The sequence below is a fragment of the Hippocampus bargibanti genome, linkage group LG03, assembly GCF_051943395.1.
Source record: "Hippocampus bargibanti isolate YZ-2025 linkage group LG03, ASM5194339v1, whole genome shotgun sequence".
NCBI lineage: Eukaryota > Metazoa > Chordata > Actinopteri > Syngnathiformes > Syngnathidae > Hippocampus > Hippocampus bargibanti.
The window spans coordinates 11,122,714-11,138,100 of record NC_142736.1 but is presented as its reverse complement, the minus strand read 5'-3'; the positions used below and the strand labels follow the sequence as shown (position 1 = coordinate 11,138,100).

At 41.1% G+C, this 15,387-nt stretch overlaps 2 protein-coding genes across 3 annotated transcripts in view; one reads left to right on the top strand and one right to left on the bottom strand.

Moving 5' to 3' along the window:
- Positions 1-12: 12 nt before the first annotated feature.
- Positions 13-7,805, bottom strand: LOC148900310 (troponin I, fast skeletal muscle-like). Its single transcript, XM_088991948.1, has 6 exons — positions 7,699-7,805; positions 7,584-7,620; positions 6,943-7,071; positions 3,776-3,865; positions 3,487-3,663; positions 13-3,337 (listed from the first exon to the last, which is right to left on the bottom strand). The coding sequence occupies exons 1-6, from the start codon at positions 7,704-7,706 to the stop codon at positions 3,251-3,253; spliced, it is 528 nt and encodes a 175-aa protein (XP_088848074.1). The 5' UTR covers positions 7,707-7,805; the 3' UTR covers positions 13-3,250.
- Positions 7,806-12,512: 4,707 nt separating this feature from the next.
- The window catches only part of LOC148900309 (Golgi apparatus protein 1-like), a 29,508-nt gene continuing 26,633 nt past the window's right edge, over positions 12,513-15,387 (top strand). For both annotated transcript variants that reach the window (XM_088991944.1, XM_088991943.1), the window contains exon 1: positions 12,513-12,875. In XM_088991944.1, the coding sequence (XP_088848070.1) occupies positions 12,549-12,875 (327 nt within the window). In that variant the 5' untranslated portion in view covers positions 12,513-12,548. The remainder of the gene's footprint in view (positions 12,876-15,387) is intronic.

Here is a 15,387-nt window from a genome sequence, read left to right as displayed (position 1 = left end):
GGGAAAATTACGTCACTGACAGAAAAACTTTATTGACAAATTTCATACAGGAATTATTGTTTTCGAATACGTACGGTATTTATACGGTACATGTATTTAAAGAGTTTGATGGTTCTCTTTATTTGTAAGTAGGTTCGTTGTCAGATCTCCCAGGCAGGTGACGCGCAGAGCTTGATCGTGGCGTGGAGTTGAGCAAGTCGTGCCGTGATGTCCGTCCGACGCCCGGCGTGAGCCGGGCGTGAGTCTGAGCTGATTCTGCCCCGTGGTTCGCCAAATCTCTCTGTCCTGCGACAGCTCCTTTTATACAATTTACAAGCGTGTGCTATGCGTCAGGGTGATACGCACATCAAGGAGATCAAGAAATTGAAAGACATGAAAGTGTTGAAAGGCGCACTTCAAAATCATACACTCGTGTGACGCAACAGGGCTCCCCTCCTGGATCCGAAGTCGGTGAAAACGATGAAGGAAAAAGAAATAAAAACAAAAGTAATTCTGCGACATGGTGAGGCCAGGCAAGATGACGGTCACCGGGCATGGCAGGCGTCGGTGGGGAGGTTGCCGAGGAGGTTTCGTGGTGCCTGAAGTCGTTGTACGGGAGCACGGCAAAGAGTGCTCTACGACTGCCAGTTTGAGTCGATCGATGGAAACTTCCCACGCGGCCGTCGAGTCGATGCCGGAAGGTCTTCTCACCGTGAGTTGTTGGACAATCGATGAAGGATTGTGAGGACGAAGGTGCGTGGGTTTGGCCATGCTGCCGGGCACGGACAGGCGGGTCATCGGCGACGGTGGCGTTGATCGCGCTGTCATGGCGCTCTGCAGGACGCTGAGGAAGAACGCTGACGTCGGCGGCCGTGTCGGCCATGAAGCGTCTTCCCGAAGTCCGATCGTGGACATAAGCGATGTCCGACGATGTCCGATCGTGGACATATATGATGTCCGATCGTGGACATAAGCGATGTCCGACGATGTGCGATCGTGGACATATACGATGCAGCTAGTTGCAGAGTCGCCAGGCGAATTGGACGATGTCGGCCATCAGGGTGCGGCAGGTTTCACGGTGGGGTCGGGGCGCCCACGGGTGGTGGCGCGCAGAGCTTGATCGTGGCGTGGAGTTGAGCAAGTCGTGCCGTGATGTCCGTCCGACGCCCGGCGTGAGCCGGGCGTGAGTCTGAGCTGATTCTGCCCCGTGGTTCGCCAAATCTCTCTGTCCTGCGACAGCTCCTTTTATACAATTTACAAGCGTGTGCTATGCGTCAGGGTGATACGCACATCAAGGAGATCAAGAAATTGAAAGACATGAAAGTGTTGAAAGGCGCACTTCAAAATCATACACTCGTGTGACGCAACAGTATTCATCCGGCAGTATGTGAATTAATTTTAATTTAATTCTTGAACACATTTCTCTCCTCAAATCGCGTGTGTGGTGCAACACCAAACCCCAAGTTCATTATGACAAAGTCAGTCGTCACATCTACAATTTCATGCTTGTAGCTGTTCTGACTGCAACTGTTCTTCTTACCGGTTATCGACAGAAACAGTTTTAATGTCCGTGCATCGTTTGCTACTGTTGACAGACTGACAAACCGCACAGCATCAGTCCCTTCCGAACTGCTGTGCTTTGCACCCTTTTTTCACACATAAAATAAAGTATAAGACAAAAGGTAAAACGACTGGCTCCCTGCAGGAAAAAAAAAAAATCAATTTGTGCCATGTTGTCATCCAATTGGCATTAAACATTTTAACTTTCTAGACTACAATAAATAGTTTTGAAATTAACATCCACAACCATTTGGCTTGATATGGTTCCCTCACAATTTTTCAAAAATGTTTTTTATTGCATCGCGACAAAATGTATTACTCATAGTGAATAATTATGATCAATCCGGGAAGTTTCCCCATGCTGGAAAAAGTGCAGAAATAAAACTCCAACCTGAATCCATCAACATTAAGTAACTAAAGCCCCGTTACATCTCTTCAGGTTTGGGGTGAAAACATTGCAATGGTTGTTTTTCAACACATTCACCACATTTTATGATGCAAAACAATCTCTTAAATGCATTTCAATCTTCATTTTTACCACAACTCATCACTGAGGCCCAAATTATTCCAGTCATACAGTAAATAGATGAGAAGGTTTCTTCAGCCGTCATCTGTACAAAAGTACTCAGATTATGAACATGACTTTTGTACAGATGACGGCTGAAGAAACCTTCTCATCGATGGACCACTCCTGTACGACTGAGAGCTTACACAGACGCATACAGTAAATACTCAATATTCAGAATTCATTCCGAATATTGTTGCCTTTAAAAGCACTGTCTTGGTTTAGCTGGATCTCAGTTATACATGCGTTTAATACAGTTGATCATAACATACTGTTGAACAGATTAAAACAGTGGGTCGGATTTAATGGCACTGTGATTGGTTCAAATCTTACTTGTACGATTGGGATTTCTTTGCCCTAATCGGCAGTCATGAGTCTGAGCGAATATAGATCACATGTAAGGTTCTATACACTTGTATTCTTCAACCACGTGCTCAGATTATGAACATGATTATGCCACAAAACTTTACTGTCCTGCATCATCACATGACAGTAGTCTCTTACCTTCATAAAATGTAGTTATCCAATATTTTGGTTAATGGACCAGAATTGTATTCAGCTCAATCCATCAAACGCAAAACTGAAAGGTCTGAGATCAGTTCTCACATTAACTCCATGTCATTGAAAGCTACAAATGAATTCAGAACTCTTAGTGTAGATATGGAGCAATTGAAAGAACGTAAATTTAACAATTACTTCAAAGCACCTGTTGAAATAATTGTAATCAAAAATTCTAAAATTATTTATTGATGACATTTACAATGTGTTATTTTTTTCTGTCATGCGTCTGTGTAAGCTCTCAGTCGTACAGGAGTGGTCCATAGATGAGAAGGCTGAAAAAACCTTCTCATCGATTTTACTGTCATGCTTTTAATGTTTCAAAAAGTAGTTTGAATTGTCAGATACATAAAATGTATGTCACAAATAAACTTGCTTTGCCTTAATTGTAAAAGTTATAAAACAGGAAGCATGGATTGGGATCACCCCCTACTGTTTCACCAAGTAGTCTCAATTTGTGTTTTTGTTTGTCTTACATGTCTTAGAGTTCTTTCGTGTACTTTACAGAACATTGTTAACAACGTGATTTTCTATAAAATACTGAAATCTGAAATGATGACGGTCAACATCAGAAGAATTCTGAGGTGTCTAGGCCTCTGTCTCAAACATTTTCTTCCTGCCTTCCATCCCAGATTTGTCCTCAATTTTCTTTCTCCAGTCACCGGTCTGTTTCTCCTGAGTGAGATGTCAGCAATCAGTTAGTTGTGCTTGGTCCTTTGTGTTGTAAAATACTAACATTTAAGTGAACTAGAAGAATTAAATCAGGGAAAAAAGTAAACTTTGATGAAACAATGTCATCAGCTTCTCGTGTGTGATTTACCAACCTCATTCTTCACCTCTTTCTTGACCTGCTTTAGGTTGGCCCTTAAGTCCAAGGAAACTTTGTGTTTGGACCCCAGCAGAGCAGTTAACATGGCATCAGCTGACATCCGTACCTTCTTCAGGGCAGGCTTCTTAAACTTTCCATTGAGATCTTGAACCATCAACTTCAAATCGTTGATCTAATAGGGCAGGGTTGTTATCAAAACAGCAATATCCCTTTTGTATGCTAATAAAATAAGACATAGCTGACACATTACTGATGTGGTGCTAAAAGAGGTATATCAGGCATACCTCCTGGTCAGACTTCTTCACTTTCATTTCCATGTCGTACCTTTCGCCATCTACCAGATCAATCTGCTTGTGAAGTTTCCGACAGAACTCCTGGCAATGTATAATATACATAATGATGAATTTGCAAAGTATGGTGGAACTCGCATTGTATTTTCTGAGAATATATTATTTTTGTGCTGCTGTTTGATAAGAGTAAGACGTTTAAACACACCTGTGGCTCCCAACCTTTTGGATGTGAAACAAATATTCAAATACGGACCCCTAATAAGAGATGTCTTTCTTGTGATGTTCAAGCAATTCATTTATTTCATCACATTTTTCACATTCATGATAATTGACATTTACAAATCTGAAAACATAGACATAATTATGGCTGTGGTGCTTTTCTTTGTTTGAACAACCATCCATTTTCAAATCCTGGATTCATTATTAGGATGACAGGTGAGGTGTAGTTTTTTCCCCATTCTGATTTTGGGAGAGAATTAAGTGCATACACCCTTTCATTGTGACCACCTAAATGCAAGGTACATGAGGCTGGATCCTCCAAAAGACGCCTTTTCAGCAATGTGATGTCATGGACTGTCCACATTCTCACAAAGCCTCCTCAAATTCACCACGGTGCATATGATCCATGGAGACTATATAAGAAGGAACCTTTCAAGGTGTTGAAGGACACCAAAATGTTTTTCTATAATTTGGAACCCACATGTAGTCAATTCATGTGACTCTTCTTTGGATGATGAAACCTGTAATTTCATCACATAGACCAGAGGTGTCCAACTCTAGTCCTTGAGGACACGGAGCCATCATGTTTCCTGTCTTCCCCCTCCAAACATACAGTAGATAGCCAACCATTCAACTATTTTTTTTTTTAAATTCAGTGTAACACATTCATTTCAGGATCCGCTTTATCCTTGGGTATTATCCAAGGGGTTGCTGGAACCTATCCCAACTGTCTCCGGGAAGTATGGCGGGGGACACCTTAAGCCAGTTACCTTGAGTTACGCTCAAGCTCACTATCACACCTCAGGACTATTCGGAGTCTTCAAAACGAATGAAATGCATTCTTTTGGAATGTGAAACTGGAGCACCTGGGAAAACATATAAACCTCACACTGGAAGTCAGTACAGAGCGCCGTCGATGTGGAACTGCCGTGGCTTGTAATTGAAGCAGATTTGCGTGGGGTAGGAGATGTGATGCCACATGCAGGTTTGTGTTTGCTTTCAACATTTAGCTTGCAGCAGACGTGCACATTTCACCACATCCCTGAGCCAAATGGTGAAAAGGGTGCTTTGGTCCTCTTTTATCTTGAACTGCTTCATAGAACAAAAAGGGTGCAGAAAGTGCTCAAGATTGAATGACTGTGTCTTTGTGTTGTCATATAATGTTGTGATTTTGTTTTTTGTTCTTTTGACTTAAAGATGCAGCAAGAGTGGCTGATTATCCAGCAGCTTCTGTATTTTGTACTTATAATAATAATAATAATAATAATAATAATAATAATAATAATAATAATAATAATAATAATAATAATAATAATAATAATAATACATTTTATTTGCAAGCGCCTTTTAAACTTCTTCCTTTCCTCTTCCTTCCATATCTTTGCAAATGTAAATTTCTCCACTGAGCGACTAATAATGGCTAATCCAATCCAATCCAATCCGGGAAGACCAGAGTTAGAATCAAACCAACAACCTCTGCACTGTAGGTCTATGCGCTAACCACTAATCCACTATCAATATATTCCCTCATGAAGAAATTCAAAACACTGTGCTGCATATTTGTGTTGCGCAGGAATTGGAGGACCAAAACACACGTAAGAATGGTAAAGAGAGCTGTCAGAATGATTGGAATCAGCCTATGGAAAATTTAATGTACATAGAAGCCAAAATACATGTTTAGAAAGTGAGAGGAAACACAAATACTTGTTAAAAACCCGCACAAGCACGGAGTGAGCATGATAACTGCACAGCAGACGGGTGAGATATCAACCTCAAGCCTCAGGACTGTGAGGTACTGTACATAGCCACTGCACTGCATTTCATGCTTGTGATTTGCTGCAGATTATTGGTGATATGAATGAAAGCCATTTCTAGATTTTGTGAATCATTTAATGGAATTATTAAACTGCTATCTGATCAGAGTTGAGAAAATAACAGTGACGCCATCCATCCATCCATCCATCCATCCATCCATCCATCCATCCATCCATCCATCCATCCATCCATCCATCCATCCATCCATTTACCAAGCCGCTTATCCTCACATGGGTCGCAGGCGTGCTGAATCCTAGTGTTTGATTCCATCGACTGAAATATTTTAACTTACTACAGTAAAGTCTCGTTATATCGATATTCAAGGGAGTCCGAAAAAATATCGATATAACTGGGACTATCGATATATCCGACCCTGTTTGCATGTAATTTTCTCCGTGCGTGCATCGAAATAGTATCGATATAACCGGGACTATCGATATATCCGATATCGATATAACGAGACTTTACTGTACTTATAAATGAAGTACAGGTACAGTTAAAAAATTGTACTTGTCCAATGCTGAAATTTATAAGGTAAGGTGAAAAGAAAAAATGTGTTAGTGATAATAAGTACAGATTATTTTGGTCAAACTGACACAAGGACCATTTACACCTTCTCCCACTCCAACTGTACTGATTAGAGAAATCAATCTTAAATTTTTAACTACCGTGATTGTTATTTTTCTGTTTTAACGACATCCGTCTATCCATCATCCGAACCGCTGATAATCACGAAAATCAAAGGCCTGTTTTATCTCACTTGCACATATTTTTCATTTAAGTGAACTGAGCTTGGCCCAAAAATGTAAGAGAAAATGGACACATTGACTTAATAATAATAATAATAATAATAATAATAATAATAATAATAATAATAATAATAATAATAATAATAACAATACATTTCATTTATAAGCGCCTTTCAAAACTCAAATTTGTGATCTCATGGGATTTTTCTTATCCAAGTCAAGTCAGCACAACAGCAATATAATCCAATGAATTGAAACATGGACCACTTGATGTTCTCATTGCGTAAAATGAATCCCAAGGAGCAGGAAGATGAACCTCTGAAAGTGGTTTGGTTCATTTTATGTGTTTGACAGCTGATGGTTTTAATGAGACTTTACCTGCAACTCTTGCATGCAGTCAGGGGGAGCCAGAGCAGGGCAATTCTCCTCCATGTATCTCGTCTTCTGTTCCTGGGTTTGTTCAGACGCCTCATCCAGCATTGTCTGACCAATCTGTAACAGAATACTCTGAGGAGAAAATGGAGCAGAAAGTTCAGCACCACAAAGATTTGTATTTGATTTTTGCCTCAAATGTTTCAAATGTATTTAAATAAATACATTTACAATGCAAAACTGGGGTTTAAAATTACAAAAACAATTTTGAATCATTGGGACTGTTGTGAGCAACTATAGCTCATATGTTTTTTTCATGTTGTTCTTGTCAAAGTATCAAATTGCAAGTCAGTCTAAATTGTAAAGTATGATGAGGACAAACACATCCTAATCTTCACTTCTGAATGTGTGGTGAAAGGGCTCACGAAACACAAAAATTCTAGTCAGCTGCAGAAATCTGAAGTCTGAATTTAGCTGTATGATTTTCAACAGACTAAGTCCAGAAAACTCACATTATGTTCAGCAGCAGAATTTCAGAGCTCTCTCAATGTCCATTTGTACACTTGATATGATCAAATCCTCAATGTCGATAAACAAATATGCGTCTCCAAAAATCATTGTTAGTCATGACCACCATTGTACTTTACCTTGAGGTAATTCCTCCGGCTTATTGTCATCTTTTTCCTTCACAGAGAAATATGGAATATTCTGTGAGTTTTGTGGATGTACAAATTTGATGTTAGAGTTGAGATGATGACTTACTCTGCCATTTTGACACCGCAACCGATTCCTTTGTGGCCTGCAGGGAAGAAGCGAGATGAATGCAAATCCTCCTCTCTTTATAGTGTGCGTATGCTTGTGTGCGTGTATGTGTGTGTGTGTGTGTGTGTGTGTGTGTGTATGTGTGCGTGTGTGTGTGTGTGCGTGTGTGTGTGTGTGTGTGTGTGTGTGTGTGTGTGTGTGTGTGTGTGTGTGTGTGTGCGTGTGTGTGTGTGTGTATGCGTGTGTATGAGTGTTTGTGCGCATGCAACCAGTTATCTTTGGAAGCTGTGGGTTGAATGTGGGATGTAAGAGGTGACAGCGGCAGCTGAGCAACAAATGCTCTCTTCTGGAAGCTAACAGTGAGACATTACGACAGCCTCACCTCACCAAAAATGTTTGGCATTTTTAACAATGACATTTCTCTTCCAGTAGTTGTAATGTATCTCTCAAAAATAAATTGATGGAGACAATGCCTCCTGCTGCAATCGATGGGATATACATCAAGAAAGGTCCACCACCACCACCACCCCCTTCCTGATACGAACATTTATCATGTTGTGTTACAATGTTTTTTCTTCAGAATTTTTTGACATTCAACTCTATTGACAGAATTTGGGAGAAAGCATGTAAAGGGAGCTCATTTTTTTTAATTTCAGATCATTGGTCTTGGGGCAATTCGCGATACGATTTGTTCTTACTTTTGATTCCTGCTTCATCAATAATGACCCTAACAATTGTGAAAATGTTATTTTAAGATAAAGCCTATCTTCAGAAATATATTTTAATGTATATAATTACTTTAGCATTTGAAATTGCCTTTTACTTTGGTTGCAAACACTAGTGAGCATGGGCCCTTTTAAAATGGTCATTTCATTTTTGCTGCAAGAATCGGCATGCCACCTTTCTTTATTTGTGTCCAATGGTGAACAATCCAAATCAAGAAAGCAAAAGCACTGCCACAGTTTAGCTTTAGCTACAAGTGGTTCTACTCAACTAACTGATTAGTAATTAGAAGCACAAGAAGACAAGCAACCATTCACACTCGTATTCACACTCTGGTTAATTTATCGTCTTCGGTTGACCGCGCGTGCTTTTTAAGGATGGAGAAGCATGCTTAGTTACCTTGGGAATAGCCATATATGCATGCCATGGACAGAGCCTGCAAACTCCACATGAGATTGACAGAGAACAAAGAACTTCAATACTGTCTTGTAACACAAAGAAGCATTGGACAGAACATTTTCACAGCTTCACTGTTGGATTGAGTTTATTTACTGTGTAAACTGTCTACACAGGGTTTGAAGTGATGATTTTTTTTCATTTACTGAAGGATCTCAACAGCATGATGCATCTTTGAAATGCGTGTTGTAACTAACGCAGAGAGGGAAGCAGATTAGTTGGCTGATGAAGAGCCAGAAAAAGGCCCTGGCAGCTGTCACCTCTAAATTTAGGAGGAATTATTGAGCTCCTGGGTTCCCAATCAGCTGCTTGGTAGACAAGCATTCAATTTTGCCCTTACAAAAATACAAACCCAGGATATCATTATCGATACTACCTTGTTCTTGTTGCAGAAAACTTGAGACACAAGAAGGTCCAATCCTTAGAACTGTATAAAACAAAAATATTTTGAAACCCTTACATAATCAAGAACCACTGAAAACTACAAAGATTAACATATATTCATACTTCTATCTGAACTACTTTTCCTCACAAAAACTCATTGTACTAAACTGGCAAAAAAATGAAATAATTACAAACAGATTTTGTTTTGTATATTATTGTATTGTGTAAAATATATGACTGTCACGGAAGATCAGTGTGTCCTCTATACTGAAAGTCAGGGGTGTCAAACTCCGGTCCTCGAGGGAAGTCGGGCTACATGTTTTCCAAGTCTCCCTGTTGCAACACACCTGTTGCAACACAGCCATTCCCTTGAATCAGGTGTGTTGCAACAGGGAGACTTGGAAAACATGTAGGACGGCGGCCCTCGAGGACCGGAGTTTGACACCCCTGCATGAGTCTACTCTATTTTCATTGATTTCTATTTTGGAACATCCCATCACATCAGCATTAATCAGGATTGCCAATCATCAAAATATCTATCCATCCTGCCATTTTTATTGAGATTACTCGCAGCAATATCAGTGAACGCGCACACCCCTCCCCCTTGACAATTTGTCCAACGCTTATGGGTGAATCCGAAGGAATTCCCATGTCAGTCAGAAGCCATAGTCTCTCCTGTGCGTACTGGATAATTTCTGAGTGTTTGTTGTGTTGTGACAAGCCAGGAGCACTTCGCAAGGGAAGTGTCCAGGAGGCATCCTGATCAGATGGCGAAACCATTTCATCTGATTGCTATCAATTCTGAGAAGCTACAGCTCTACTCGGAGTCCAATCCGGATGACTGAATCTCTGCTCTCTATTACATAAAAAGGCGGACACCCAGTAAAAAGAAGTTATTTTGGCCCCTTGTTTGCGTGATTGTGTTCTTTCACTCACAGCATGAACATAGAACATATTATGCAGTAGCATTGCAAAGCATGAGGTTGACTTTCATGCTTCTTGCTAAAATCCGCACCTAAACTGAAAAAAAAAACATCTTCACTTAGAACAGGAACTGACACAAGGATCCTGTTTGTGGACTGCAGCTCTGCGTTCAATACCATCATCCCAGAACTCCTTATTCCCAAACTTCTCCAGCTTGGTGTGTCCCCTACGATCTGCCAGTGGATCCTCAGCTTCCTGACAGGACAGACACAACAGGTCAGACTGGGAAAAATATGCTCAACACGAACCACGAGCATTGGAGCTCAGTAGGGATGCGTCCTCACTCCATTGCTCTTCTCACACGAATGACTGCACCTCAACACACCCAGCTGTCAAATTCATAAAGTTCGCAGACGACACCACGGTTATCGGTCTCATCAAAGACGGTGAAGAGTCTGCGTATGGACAACAAGTGGAGCAGCATCATCAAAAAAATTGCAAAGAGGCACGATAGTGCCTCTTTGCAATTTTTTTGATGATGCTGATGATGATTATACTAGTGCAGCGTGTTCTACCGGAAACAATGTCCTTGTGTGTTCTACATACTTGGCAATAAAGATGATTCTGATTCTGTGTAATGCTGCAATTGCAAGCATTTCTATTCACTACCAAAAACCAGTTTCTGTCTTATGAATGAAATTGTGTGGATAAATGGCAGCATTGACTCAATGGTAGCACTGCAAGCTGCACTACATGAATTGTTTTTTCTGTTTTGTAATAGCATGTAATCTCGCAATTGAATGGGAAACGTGTGCCCCCTTGCGGAGCCAGCCACTGTAGAAGAGACGCGGGGTCGAAATGGTTGGGGGGCTGGGAACTGTGTGAAATGCAAGTGAAACCACGAAAAAGATAAAGCCATCAGCTGGTCTGAAAAAAAAGAAATAAGCAGGTAATGCAGTTGTGACGACAGCATTGTTCTTGTTACTGTATAACTGTGTTTTATGTTAGTATGAGGGTGGTTCCAACTTGTAATTGGTGCTTACTTTTTGTGTGATGTACAGAGGATTGCTTTATATGAGCACGTGTAATGTTTCTTTTTATTCGCTTCACGCTAAAATACTTGCTTAATAACATCCACTACGAGTGTTCTCCTGTAAAAATGCTTAAAAAAGTAATGGCAACGTAATATTTTTTTTTTCTTTTCAAACATCAAAGTCAAAGTCAGCTTTATTGTCAAATATGCTAATATGCATGACATACAGCACAGATGAAATTACTGTCCTCTTGGACCCAGCATGCAAGGCACTTATAATTACTTTAACAAACATAAACATGAAAGGGCCAATTTGCCGGGAGAGGGGAGCCGCTGCGTGTTCACGCGCCGCCATCTTGGGGGAAAAAAAATTTGAAAAAATAACAAATATGACAACACAAAGACACAGAGTCATTCATTCTTCAGAACTTGTTGTACCCTCTTTGTAATGACATGAAGCAGTTCTAGTTGAAAGAGGAGAGGATCAAAGCATCCATGTCAGCAGTGGATCAGGGACGTCAACAAGCTCTGAGAGCCGATAACGGTCTTAATATTTTCAATTGGATTTGTTGGTAGAGGGAGACATACATTTGGGGGGCAGGAGCCACCGAGGACAGGGGTTGTACAATCCTGGCAAGGGGATTGCAATTTTTGATAATAACTTTAACATTGAACTGAAGAAGCAGCGATGGTTCTTCGTTACTTCCATGGCTGTACTTTTACAACTGGCCTGCGGGGTACTCATGACCACTGGTCCAACAACATAGTAAATTTAGATTTTTGAAACTAGATTATTACATGATGGGAAACCCGACACTCAAATGCTCAGAGTATCGGCATCGCAGCACAGATGTACAAGGTTTGATTTTGACTGGCTCTTCTGTTTGCAGTTACATATTTTCCCCGTTCGTACGTGGGTTACCCCCACTACTCTGGTTTCCTCCAACATTCCAAAATGGAAAACACAAAATTCTCCCTAGATGTGAGTGTGAGCATGAATGGTTGTGTGCCCTGCAATTATCTGGCAGCCACTTCGACAGACAGTTGGTATATGCTCCAGCACGTCCCGCGACCCTTATTAGTATAAGGGGATCATAAAATGAATGGATAGATAGCTAATTGCACTAGATTTCCTGTTTGTAGTGATGTCGGCAAAGCTAAAAAGGAATTTGACACACCAGTCTTATTTTTTCTCCAATAAAATGCAAAGCTTTTGTTTTTAAAATGGCTGTTGTCTTCAGCGCCACACTTGACTTTTATTGTGAACTAACTGACCGGAAGTAGAACAATGTTGTGGTTTTCACTGGGTTAGCTGAACGGTGGTGCGAAGATGGCGACGTACAGTCGCTCTCCGCTGCTGCTACTGCTGTCATCATGCGTTTGTCTCTGTTTCTTCGGCCCCGCCTTCGGCCTCAAGGCAGCCAGCGGTCCCGCCGAGCCTCCAAACAACTCGGTCGTCCTCAGAGCCGCTGAGCCACGAGCCAAGGATGCACCTGCCGCCGCCGCTATCGCCGCGGGGGCCTCGAAGCCTCGAAGGGCGACCGGTTGGAAGCTGTCCGAGGAGGAGGCCTGCAGAGAGGACTTGACCCGGTTCTGCCCTAAACACACCTGGGCCAATAACCTGTCCGTACTGGAGTGTCTACAGGACCGCAGAGAGGTAAGCAGCGGCCGCTGTTTTTTTGCCCTGATGATGCTGCTGCTGGCTGTGGCGCAGGAGTCGCGCTGCTTTCGATCCACGGATGTCAGCTGGACATTGTGGTAGAGGTGAAGCTGCATTCGTGGAGGAATGGACTGCTTCGTGTAGGTAGAGACGTGTTCATGCTTCAAGTACACTAATAAATAAGAGACGCAAATCCCATTACATACTCTATTTTGAGGTTGTTACCTCTTGCCGCAGTCGGTTTCTTTTCTTCAAAGTCTGCTTCCCAAACATAGATTGTTGAGCCAGTGCACATGTTTATTCAAAAGTACATCAATGATGCACACACTAAAGAAAGTGAATTCTTGAATTCACTCACAAAATTTACTTGACATTGATGGTTTTATTCTTTTCTTGCACTGTATTTTTTCTCTTTCACTTTACATTTTTCAGTGTGATGGCACAATGTATTTCAGTACACCTTCGGCCCAGTGATCCAGTGCTAAACATGGGTTTGATCCCATTATAAGAAAACCAATTCAAGTGTCCAATATTACTTTGATTTATTATTATTTAATCATGCACGTAATCACACATTTAATACATTCAATGTTGGTGTGAAATTAGTAATGTTTGCTGTGAAGGATCCTGAAACAAAGATGGAACCTCAGTCAACTTGCTTAAAAAGAATGGGTGCTAATCACACACCTATTCACCTCAAAAAATGTGTGGCAATTTTTGTGAGCTCTTGATTTAAAGTAACAAAGTTACTTTGGCAACTTCTTCTTTTCCTTTCGGCTTTTCCCTTCAAGGGGTTACCACAGCAAATCAGTGTCCTCCATCTACTTTGGCAACATTGTTTATAATAACACACTGAGCATATCAGAATGAGCTCCGCAGACATTTCAGCTCACTTAAAAAACAACATCCATGTGTTCTTTTATTCTCATCTCATCTCATCTCATTTTCCGTACCGCTTATTCCTCATTAGGGTCGCGGGGGTTGCTGGAGCCTATCTCAGCTGTCTTCGGGCACGAGGCGGGGGACACCCTGAATTGGTTGCCAGCCAATCGCAGGGCACACAAAGACATACAACAGTCACTCTCACACTCACACCTAGGGACAATTTGGAGTGGTCAATCTGCCTGCCATGCATGTTTTTGGAGTGTGGGAGGAAACCGGAGGACCCGGAGAAGACCCACACGGGTCCGGGGAGAACATGCAAGCTCCACACAGGGAGGCCGGACCGGGACGCGAACCGGCGACCTCTGCACTGTGAAGCCGGTGTGCTAACCACTCGGCTACCGGGCCGCCCCTTCTTTTATTCTATTTCAATTAAATATTAAGAGCTGTCTTTTTTGAAGGTGCTAAAATTATTTAGTAACATGCTTTTTGTCTGTTGTCAGAAATTAGACAGATATGATAACTTTGCCTAATTCTTAATTTTGTAAAGTCAAATATTGCTTTTTTAAAAATAGTGGCAGTAGCTAAGATTTGTAAGGATCCATTCTGGAAAGCTAGATAGTTTTTGCAGATTTCCATCAACAGATATGTGTCTCTACTGCTATCATGGTTTGACATTGAGTACATCACACATTACAGCAGTCGGTTCAAAGTAGGGACAAGAGTGATCATTTAAATATGGTAACAATACAGTACAACTGGGGAAAGTAGGTCCAGAAATAAACAAAAAGAACTTGTCAAATATAATGACATATATTATTTTAAAGGACAACCGACACCATTTTTTTGTTTCCTAACTGACATCAGAAGACACTATAGTATATATAGTATTTTAGATGCCTTATAGCATCTAAAATACCCAAAACACGCAGGCTAATAATTTTAGTCACATGAAAAACACCAATAAAAATGACTTGTCACAAAACTACTTCAAATTGACCTCAGGATGGCGAGTTTCAGAAGGTCCCGCCCCCTTGTTCGTGACGTCACGCCAAGACGTCTTGCCTTGCTCGAGAATCAAAACAATGGCTTAAGATTCGGAGAAGATGCTTTCTTACTCATCCAGTTATGGATATGATTCAAATCGTTCTGAAGGGGAAAGCATCAATGTTTGCAATCGATTAAAGAAGTCATTCCGTGTCATTTTGAGGCGTCTGGACTGAAATGTAGCGTCCCAGAAAATGCACAAGATAGCGCCCAAGCTCCGTTGGAAATGGGCTGATTTGTCTACTGGGAATTTGTGTCAACTAGTATCAAATAGTAGTCTTGGTGCAACACACAACGATTCACCATCGCATTATTTATGTGTTTTCATTCTAATTTCGCCATCAACACGGATCAACACGAAGTTTTCAGACCAAACAAAGTACCCAAAATGCATTGTGTGTCGCTTTCTCTGTCAGTGACAATACCTCCCGTGACGTCACGGTAGTTATCGTCACCAACTTCCTGAATATTCAGTTCGAGTCTTAAAACGTAAAATATAGCTTTATGCGATGGAATCTTTGTAAAATACGCTCAGTAGAAGTCATTTGAAGTGATTTTACAAATTATGGACACAACTTCT